Source organism: Epinephelus lanceolatus, chromosome 3, assembly GCF_041903045.1.
Source record: "Epinephelus lanceolatus isolate andai-2023 chromosome 3, ASM4190304v1, whole genome shotgun sequence".
Taxonomy (NCBI): Eukaryota; Metazoa; Chordata; class Actinopteri; order Perciformes; family Serranidae; genus Epinephelus; species Epinephelus lanceolatus.
Genome location: NC_135736.1, coordinates 20,786,053 through 20,796,128, shown reverse-complemented (window position 1 = coordinate 20,796,128; position 10,076 = coordinate 20,786,053). Strand labels below are relative to the sequence as shown.

Genomic DNA, 10,076 nt, shown 5'->3' with positions numbered 1-10,076 from the left:
TCAAAAGGGTGTTTCATTCTTTGTCCAATCACAGACAAGAAAGAATGATTGACATTATCTTAAGCCAATGAGTAGTCGTTTTAGACGCTTACTTCGAGTGACATAAGTTTGGACCAATGGTAACACACTTCTGGGTTACTGAGAGTAGGCGGGACTTCCTGGCGAATATAGCTTTGCGGCCTCTGCTGAAGGGCACCCGTCTCATTCTGCTAGCACAGGGGTCGAGTGGTAAAAGGTAAGTCGAAACACATTTAGAAACAAATACGCTTATTCATTTTGATTTTTACAAATGTCGAGTAAGCCTCATTTTATTTTTAAAATGCCCACGTGACAATGTGGTATTTAACTGTAGTTAGCGGGCTGAATATTAAACTAGCTAGCAGGCAGGCTAACGGAGGAAGCTAACGTCAACCTAGTACAGTGTGTGCTAGCTAGCTGTGCAGTCTGACCGATGAAAGCCAGTCTGAATGAAATGCCCGCTGTGAGTGCACTTGTCAACCACACTGTTTTTAAATTTTAGTGTGTTAATCTGATAAGTAAAAGGTTGCAAAAGTAAAAAGTTAAAAAGCATGTTCTCGGCGTGTTGACATTAGATATAATTGAAGTAACTTTAGCATGTCAAACCAACCTCCATTGAAGTTGCATACTCTTATGTAATAACACCAGCAACTTGACGTTAGTTTGTAATTGTAGGGAAGTTGTTTTTTGTGTGTGTTGAGGGCCAACATTAAAATATGAAAATTCTGAAGAGCTTTCATGAAGAGATTTTACCAATGCACTTGAGTTTCTGGTTTCTGCAAGAGTTGTCAACACCGTGCAATGATTAGGTTTTATGACTAACACAAACGCCAAGGTCCTCTAAGTGTTCACACTAAGGATTTTTGTCATGATTGAAATCTGCTTATTATTGTTTTCTCCATTAATCATGTGATCTGTAAAATATCAGTGGCACAGGGCTTAAACCAATCGACCAATCATTTCAACGCCACACTTTTTGTCCACAAGGTCAAGGATGAACTTGAATATATATTTCATCATTCTATTAATAATCATTTAATTAGTCACCTGTTATTCTCCTTGTTACAGGACCATTAAAATCCATCATGGGAGGACACGACGCCGGAAGCCACCAGTTCACTGGGATTGCCAAACACTTCAATTCATACACAATCCTTGGAAGGAGAAATGTAATGTGTTTGCAGCTTAACTAGAAATGAACTGCATTTTAATACTGTCAAGCAGGCTAAAACTGACATGCATCTTTTTTTCTCTTTAGTGTGTATTGGCCACATATGCGACCCTACTAGCTATTGGCATTTATGTCAAATTCAAGCCCAAGAAGCAGCCTGCTGTCACAGAAAAGTGATCATGTGAGTGCAGTAGAGTCTCCATCCTTTTAACCATTATACTTTAGGAAAGTATTGCTCCATTCATTTAACCCAAGCTCCTTATTGTCTCCTTACAGGCGCTCATTTTGACCATCATTTCTAACAGCTGGGAGAGGAGAAAGCTGCTGGACATGCTTGTAAAAATATGACTGTTTGGTTTCCCTATGTTAACAATAAAGAACATTTATGTCCAAAACATAGAAAACATGTTTGTTTTATTTACAGTGTATGGCAATATAAAATAGTATGACACAGAAATGTCAGCCACATGTTGAGCAAAGCTGTACTCATGGCAGTAATTAAAAAAAAAAAAAAAAAAACAGGTCCTCAATCAACAGTGGCACTTTTCATCGCGAGGGGATATCAGCGATAGATCAGCTTAATTTGTGACCCAAATCTGTGCGACTGAGAGCCAGAACAGAAGTCAACTAACTAAATATTTATCTTCATTCACAGCTAGAGTCCCACCAGAGGTGATTTGTTGGTAATACAGTTGTGTTCTTCCAACTGCACGGCAAACCTCTTCAGTTACTTGTGGAGCTTGGGGATCAGACGCTTCATTTCAAGCTTCTGTAAATTATTTTCTAATCATTCAGTATAGTCTCATGGATTATAGGCCCCAGCAGCCAGCAGCAGGTTCCTGCGGGTGAAGTGAAGGTGTATGACAGGTGTGGATTTAGACAAGTAGGTGCCCAAAATAAGCTCCTGGGAGTTATCTTGTAGATGGATGTGTCCTGTAGCTGCTGTGAAATCATCAGTCTCTAAATCATCAAATGCTTTCGTAGCATCCCACAGACGAACTGTGTTGTCCATGGAGCCTAGGAAAACAAAAGAAATCATTGTCATTGAAAGTGAAACTGCAGAAACTCCACTCAGACCTTCACGGTATAGGGTGAATTATTCCTTTAAGAGATGTTGTAGGTCACCCACCAGATGCAAGGATCTCTCCGTCTCTGCTGAACCGGAGTGAGTAGATGGTATCTGTGTGGCCTTTCAGCTCTCCAATCATCAGCCCATGCCCAATATCCCACAGAAGAACTCTGCCATCAGTGGCTCCTGAAGCCAAGAACTTCCCATTGGGAGAGAAAGCCAACGCATGTATAGGACCCTGAAAGGTAAGAGTTAAAAGACCTGCTCAGTTGTGGTTTCTGCAGCAGTCAGTTAGTATGTTAACATGCACAGTTAAGTGGAGCTATGGTTATAGCTATTTTGAAGTTTGAGTTTGTAAATGCTTATTTCCATTACTTTAGACAACACATTTGCATTATTAGGCCCTACTGCTGACAGATCAGGGGGGCACTGCTCTAGTAACTCGTCTGACCTTGTGACCAGTGAAGATCCGGACACAGTTTCCGTTCAGGACGTCCCAAAGTCTTATGGTGCGATCAGAAGACCCTGTGGCCACATAATTGGAGTTGGGGTGGAAGCGGGTGCAGGTGACATCAGCTAGGTGACCAGAAAAAATCCTCAGAGGTTGGTAGTGATCTGTTGCCCACAGACTGTTGGAGGAAGCATAACAGAGAACAGTGACAGACATCTGTAGACAGGGCTGTGCTGTGTATTGCTCTGTGTCACAGAAAAATTCTGAAAGACAATTTCTTACCGAGCAACTCTGTCGTGTCCCCCGGAGACAAAATAGTACCCATGGGGGGAAAAGTGGGTGTCCCACACTGGGTAGTTGTGACCTTTGTAGCCCACCAGACAAGTAAATGTTTGGAGACTCCATAGCCGGACTGTACCATCTTCTGAACTCGACAACAGGTAGTTTCTGAAAGGGAGAGCAAAGAGGTATGTTTAAACTGTTAACATGAGTGCACTGACTGACAGTAATAAAGTAGGCCTTAAAATCAACAATGAATTGATTCATACCTGTCTGGGCTGAAGCTGATGCCATAAACCGGTCCACTGTGTCCATGGAGGATCTTTGACTCGCTGGCCGTCTTCTCATCCATGATCCTCTCCAGCACATCGTCTGACTCTTTATCAATCAGATTCAAGTCTTGAGGGAAGGAAGAGGGAAAAAAAGTTACTAGTGTTACAGAATGTCAGGAAAACATTAATCGAGTTCAGGGCGGTCAGACTCATACACTGTACCTGCTGCAGACTTGACCTTGCGGAGCTTTTTCGGTGTGACACTCCACACCCGCACTGTGGAGTCAGCGAAGCCTCCTGCGATCAGGCTGGAGTCATCTGTGAAGTCAACTGCAGTTAGACCCTGCAGGGTGAAAGGTGAGAATAATTAGAAATGATTCTCCTGTAGTTTACCGTTAACTGACCACACTCTGCCACTTCATTAAAGGGACAGTTTGGATTTTTTGAAGTGGAGTTGTATGAGGCGCTTATCTAGAGTCAGTGTATAACCTACAGTAGATGGCAGTCAGCATGTCCCGTTTGGAGAAGCAGACAGGGGTACCAACACAGAAGCTTAGCAAGGTACTGCTGTGAACATGGGTGGTAGTAAAATGTATTTTAGCCATAATTAAAAAAAAGTGTATACTATACTTTTGATATTTTATCCTCTTTACCTTGCTGTCAGGCAGCCCTCTCTGATAGGAATCTGAAGCTGTTATCCATGCCTTCTTAAAAGCCACCAGACTCCTTTGACAAAAGCGGTAATTTTGCCTAGCTGAACACTGAAGCTGCTGGTCTACCGCTGCCTCCATTGATTAAGTTTGTTTGTGTTATTGTGGGACTTTAATGTATTAAAGGATTAGTTCAGATTCACCAAAGTCACACAACAACATAAACTACTCATATGTTCTGGGAGGTAAAATCAGTGATTTTGTCAGAGAAGTCTGGTGGCTTTGAAGAGAGCATAGAGAACAGCTTCAGTTCCCCGTGAGAGAGGGCTGTCAAACGTTAACGCAAAGCAGTGAAAATATTCTAAATATAGCGTACACTAGCTATATAAAAAAACATTTCAGGTAGCTAAAATACATTTTGGTGCTGCCCCCATTCACAGCAGTACATCGCTTAGCGTCTGTGGCAGTACTTCTGCCACTAAGTGGGGGCATGCGGACTCCCATTTACTGCAGGTAATACACTGACTATGGATAAGTACGTCATACAACCCCACTTCAAAAGATCTGAACTCTCTCTTTAAATGTGTTAACATCTCAGCTACACAGTGATTGCTGTGGTTGTGAGTAATTACCTGGTAAGCATTCAGAAATGTGTAGAAGCAGATGGAGGGCAGGTTATCAGGTCCCAGGCGGATCCTCTTGGTGGCCTCCTTCATGTACATGATCTTGTCCAGCTTGTCTGAATCTTTTAGTTCTGGAAGAGGTATCCTGAACAACAAGAAACACACGCCAACTGTCACTGAGTGCTGGGTCCACATACAGTGTCAGGACTTTAAAAAAGAGGTTGAAAGTAAATGAATGCAAATATGACAATGTGTCTCTTTTAAACACTGGAATATATCGAGGCTTAGGCACTATAAACTGTCTTGTACTGTGTGTGGATAAATCATATCCAGCTCCCTCAGAATTAAACTTCTGAATTCATGCATTAATTTTTAGATAAATTGTCCCCTAACCGCTGCAGCTAACATGTTGTGGCTGTTAAGAGCTACAGTCAGGTCCATAATTATTTGGACAATGATACAGTTGTCGTCATTTTGGCTCTGTACACCACCACAATGGGTTTTAAATGAAACAATGAATACCTGCTTAAAGTGCAGACTCTCAGCTTTCATTTAAGGCTTTTTTCAAAAATGTAGTATGAACCGTGTAGGAATGACAACCATTTCTTCACACAGTCCCCCGACTTTAAGGGCTCATAAGTATTTGGACAAACTAACATAATCATCAATTAAACAGCCAGTTTTAATACTTGGTTGCAAATCCTTTACAGTCAATGAGTGCCTGAAGTGTTGGACACATAGACATCATCAGATGCTGGGTTTCTTCCCTGGTGATGCTCTGCCAGCCCTTTACTGCAGCCGTCTACACTTCCTGCTTGTGTTTTGGGTGTTTTGCCCTCAGTTTTGGCTTCAGCAAGAGAAACGCATGCTCAGTTGGATTCGGGTCAGATGATATGACTTGGCCATTGCACAACATTCCACTTCTTTGCCTTAAAAATGTCTTTGGTTGCTTTTGCAATATGCTTCAGGTCATTGTCCAACTGCACTGTGAAGCATCGTCCAATGAGTTTTGAAACATTTGGTTGAATCTGAGCCGATAATGTAGCCCCAAACACTTCAGCTTTCATCCTGCTGCTCTTGTCAGCAGTCACATCATCAATAAATACAAGAGAACCAGTTCCACTGGCAGCCATACATGGCCATGACATAACAGTACCTCCACCATGCTTCACTGATGAGGTGGTGTGCTTTGGATCATGAGCAGTTCCTTCCCTTCTTCCTTCTCTTCTCTTCCCATCATTCTGGTAGTTGATCTTTGTTTTATCTGTCCATAGTATGCTGTTCCACAACTGTACAGGCTTTTTAGATGGTTTTTGACAAACTCTAATCTGGCCTTCCATTTTTAAGGCTAACCAATGGTTTGCATCTTGTGATAAACCCTCTGTATTTATTCTAGTGAAGTCTTGTCTTGCTTACAAGAGCATCAGGATGAATTCTGAAGTGTTTGGGGCACCATTATCTGCTCAGATTCAACCAAATGCTTCAAAACTCATTGGATGATGCTTCACAGTGCAGTTGGACAATGACCTGAAGCATATTGCAAAAGCAACCTAAGACATTTTTAAGGCAAAGAAGTGGAATGTTGTGCAATGGCCAAGTCATATCATCTGACCTGAATCCAACTGAGCATGCGTTTCTCTTGCTGAAGCCAAAACTGAGGGCAAAACACCCAAAACACAAGCAGGAAGTGTAGACGGCTACAGTAAAGGGCTGGCAGAGCATCACCAGGGAAGAAACCCAGCATCTGATGATGCCTATGTGTCCAACACTTCAGGCAGTCATTGACTGTAAAGGATTTGCAACCAAGTATTAAAACTGACTGTTTAATTGATGATTATGTTAGTTTGTCCAAATACTTATGAGCCCTTAAAGTCGGGGGACTGTGTGAAGAAATGGTTGTCATTCCTACACGGTTCATACTACATTTTTGAAAAAAGCCTTAAATGAAAGCTGAGAGTCTGCACTTTAAGCAGGTATTCATTGTTTCATTTAAAACCCATTGTGGTGGTGTACAGAGCCAAAATGACAACAACTGTATCATTGTCCAAATAATTATGGACCTGACTGTATATACTGGTGTATTAAAAATCTCTACCTTGTCTGTGAAGGTGCATTAGGATCCTGCTTCTTGCTCTTGGAGCCCATGCTGTCCTTCTTAGGTTTCTTCTTCTTGGGTTTACCCTCCTCATTCTCGGCCTCCTCATCCTCATCATCAAGAGGCAGCTCAATTTCTGGTTCCTTCAGCAGTCCATAATAAACCTGAGTGAATGATAATGAAACAAGAACATGTTGTGAATTCAACAACTGCTTGGGAAGACAAAGAAAACAAAGACGTCATCATATACGTGTGCTGGTGTGTAAATCCAACCTTAGCCTTATTGGCCTCTCGCTTGGCCTCTCCCGCCAAACTGCCAGACATGGCGTCGATCTGGCTCTTGCTGCGCGGCATGCCATCGAAGATGTCAATGTAGAGGTGCTCTTGGATGATATTCCAGATCTGGTTGTTCTGACGCTCCTGCAGGTGCCTCTTCAGCAGCTGGTAGGAGTCACGGGAGATACGCAAGACGAACTTGCTGGTACGGAAGTCCAGCAGGGTCTCGTTGCCTCTCATGTGCTCCCTCTTGGACAGGCTGGACAGAACGCGCAAGTCGTCTTCGTAGTAACACTCTTGATCGCCGCTGAACCTGAGATGGAGAGAAATGAAAGACATAGGGTTTATCAACTGTGCGGGATTTAATGCTACTTAAAACAAAATAGGGTTATCAGTTTTCAGTTGGAGGGACAAACCATATGTGAAGGGAACTCACTTTTCAAAGAACGCCTTGGCCTCACTTTCATGATTGTTGTACACCAGTTCCAGATACATGTGTACAAACAGTGGGTAGAAGACCTGGGACAGCTCCGCTCGGTGACAGTCCAAGACCGACTCTATGAACTTCTTCAGGCCGCTGTAGTAAACCTGGTACAGCGCCGGGTCTCCCTGCTGGCTGTAAGCTGACAGCACCACGTTGACATCTGGCTGATCCTCCCCAACAGCTGATGAAGAAGAAGTGAGGGTGAGATGTGCATGCTGTTGGTATTGGCCAACTACATTACAGCTTTTAAAAACAATATCATATTTGACTTGAAATGAACTGTTATTTAGGTGAAAAATAAAAATACCATGGCTTTATAAGATGACTTTTAAACATGGGAGATGACATGATGACAGCTGAGCCAGCTTCGTAACTACTAAGAAAACTTAAACTGTTAACTGTGTGAAAAAGCTATGACGTGGGGTATTGTGTCAGATTTTCTTGACATAATTATGACATGCATGACAGTTGGTTTTGAACCTTCACTTGCGATTACACTTAAGCTTAATCATCTGAATGGGAAAATATTGCTTAGCTTAATTTAATATGAGGAAGTAACAAAAAAAGATACAAATGGAGGTTAAGAAAATGCATGTTTAAAAAATAGAGTAATAAATTAAATATTTTGTTGTTTGTTAATCCCACCCTTGAGGCCACTTTCCTTAAATTATAAACGGCAATTTTGTGTTGTGAATAATGAATGTAAGAAGGTAACTATTCTATATTTCACATCCATTTTTACCCTCTGTTATTTAATTCAGATGCATTTTTATCACCTCCATTTTTCAATTCATTTTGATACCTCTGCTTCTCATAAAAAAAATAAAATAATAATAAATAAAAATAAATAAATAAAAACATCTCTCAAGTCAGGGGAAATTTGTGAGCACATCAGTAACTGCACTCAATAAACAAAAACATAAAAACCCACACATCCTTGTAACACATACTCCCTTTGTTAAAGTTTTTACTAACTTTTATCACCATATTGTAATTTGTGTTTTTCCTGGTTATAAAGAGTACGATTGTAATATCTCTATGGTAATAAAGGTATTAGTTATCCATGTTGGGAAACACTTAGGTGATGTCATATTAACAGAAAACAGTTTGTATTAATGATGAAACAGTGTTTCACATAGTAAAAACAGCAGCTAAGTTCTGTATCAGACCTTTAGTTGGCGCCTGGGCTACAGCGGAGGATGAGCTGGTCACCCGGCTCAGAAGAGAGCTCGTATCCCCGCCACTTTCCACGTCCACGCTGCCCGCAGAAGCCCCGGAGCCTGCCCCGGAGGAGTCACCCCCCTTCAGGTCCAGTGAGTCCTCCGGTAATCCCGCTTCACGACGCAGAATTTCGACGGACTCGGTCAGTTTGTTCTTTTTGAGGAATTGCAGGACAGCCAGCAGCGTCTGCTGCTCCTCCGGGGATTTGTTACCCCCAGCCGGAGCACTGGAGCCCGGGGACGTAGAGAGCAACCTTCCCTCGTTTGCATTATTATTTCCACAGCCGTCGTTTGCTGGTTCTGTTTTTATGTCTTTTTCTTCAGCCGCGTCGACCATACCACCCTGTACGGCCGCCATTTTAGAAATGAAGTGCGCATGTGCGTGGTTTAAAAACGGAAAACACTGAGTTTGTGAGATCGAGTCACCTGATTGGTGCTTATCGATGCTTCGTCATCATGTGTAGAGCGGAAGTCCCGCGTCCCTCTCGCCAGCATCTGTATCTCAATCAGACTGTCAATTATAGATTTTAATAAGCTGTAAATATGGTTCACATTTAACTTACTGAAACTGGTCTATTGGTAAATTGGACTATATATAAATTTATAACTTATAATTTTTTCTTCAGAAGGTTAAATTTTGCTGCAATAGTTCTCAGATATTAGCATATCTACCATGCACGACTATTGCACTTGTTGTCATTTTAATTTCCCATTTAAGCCCATGTAAACTGTATGAATTTGAGCAGTAATTATCATTCTTATTTAAGAAGTGAAAACCTCATGTTTGTACATAACTATGTGTCTTTTTAAAAGAGGATTCTCTCATTTATAATTAGAGATGTACCCTTTTGTACCAGGTGGTGGCACTTTGGTCCCACACAACCCATGCCAACCAGTTGAACACCTTGGTCAAATGTGACGAAAAACAGAGCTGCAACAAAAGATTATTTTAATTCTCCATGAATTCAATGATAATTTTCTCTGAAAATATCCATCACACGTCCCCAGAGCCCATGGTGATGTCATCATATGTGTTGTTTTGTCCCACCAATAGTTAAAAAACCCAAAGCTATTCAGTTTACTACTAAAGAGGAGCAAGGAAACCAGAAAATAGTCACATTTGAGAAGCTGAAACCAGTGAATTTATGCTATATTTTAATTTTAGAAACAAATAACCTTCCACCCTGTCATGCTTTTAAGACAAAGCCTTCTTTGCTCCACATCTAATAGGATTTTAAAACAATGCATTGCCTTATAGAAATACTTAATAGCATAAAATGTTATGCATAATGTACAGGTTTACTAAATATTGTGGTCTTTACAAACATTGATTCAACTTTGTGTCTTGCTAGGCGGGATTGTTTAAATGTTTTATACATGACTTGTAGGAGTGAGGGAGAACACATGAAAGCTAGACAGTACATACAAGTATCAGCCATTCTCACTTTGCATTTTGCTGAGGCTGGAT

The 10,076-nt window shown here is 41.4% G+C and overlaps 2 protein-coding genes across 2 annotated transcripts; one reads left to right on the top strand and one right to left on the bottom strand.

Moving 5' to 3' along the window:
* The first annotated feature begins 138 nt into the window (after nt 1-138).
* Nucleotides 139-1,593, top strand: atp5md (ATP synthase membrane subunit k). Its single transcript, XM_033625254.1, has 4 exons — nt 139-235; nt 1,087-1,187; nt 1,277-1,370; nt 1,466-1,593. Exons 2-3 carry the CDS (start codon nt 1,104-1,106, stop codon nt 1,364-1,366), a joined length of 174 nt encoding a protein of 57 aa, XP_033481145.1. The 5' UTR covers nt 139-235; nt 1,087-1,103; the 3' UTR covers nt 1,367-1,370; nt 1,466-1,593.
* taf5 (TAF5 RNA polymerase II, TATA box binding protein (TBP)-associated factor) lies at nt 1,587-8,988 on the bottom strand. Its single transcript, XM_033625253.2, has 11 exons — nt 8,558-8,988; nt 7,341-7,569; nt 6,902-7,217; nt 6,629-6,792; nt 4,543-4,678; nt 3,483-3,603; nt 3,258-3,387; nt 2,992-3,156; nt 2,710-2,887; nt 2,319-2,496; nt 1,587-2,206 (listed from the first exon to the last, which is right to left on the bottom strand). Exons 1-11 carry the CDS (start codon nt 8,964-8,966, stop codon nt 1,992-1,994), a joined length of 2,241 nt encoding a protein of 746 aa, XP_033481144.2. The 5' UTR covers nt 8,967-8,988; the 3' UTR covers nt 1,587-1,991.
* Between the last annotated feature and the right edge of the window lie 1,088 nt (nt 8,989-10,076).

Bases quoted from the DNA above. Each gene is read 5' to 3' on its own strand.
- atp5md (XM_033625254.1), top strand. From the start codon at position 1,104: ATGGGAGGACACGACGCCGGAAGCCACCAGTTCACTGGGATTGCCAAA. The intron at 1,188-1,276 runs GTAATGTGTTTG...TTTTCTCTTTAG, and splicing joins CAATCCTTGGAAGGAGAAAT to TGTGTATTGGCCACATATGC.
- taf5 (XM_033625253.2), bottom strand. From the start codon at position 8,966: ATGGCGGCCGTACAGGGTGGTATGGTCGACGCGGCTGAAGAAAAAGAC. The intron at 7,218-7,340 runs GTGAGTTCCCTT...TCTCCATCTCAG, and splicing joins GCCAAGGCGTTCTTTGAAAA to GTTCAGCGGCGATCAAGAGT. The intron at 3,388-3,482 runs GTACAGTGTATG...CCTTCCCTCAAG, and splicing joins CAAGGTCAAGTCTGCAGCAG to ACTTGAATCTGATTGATAAA.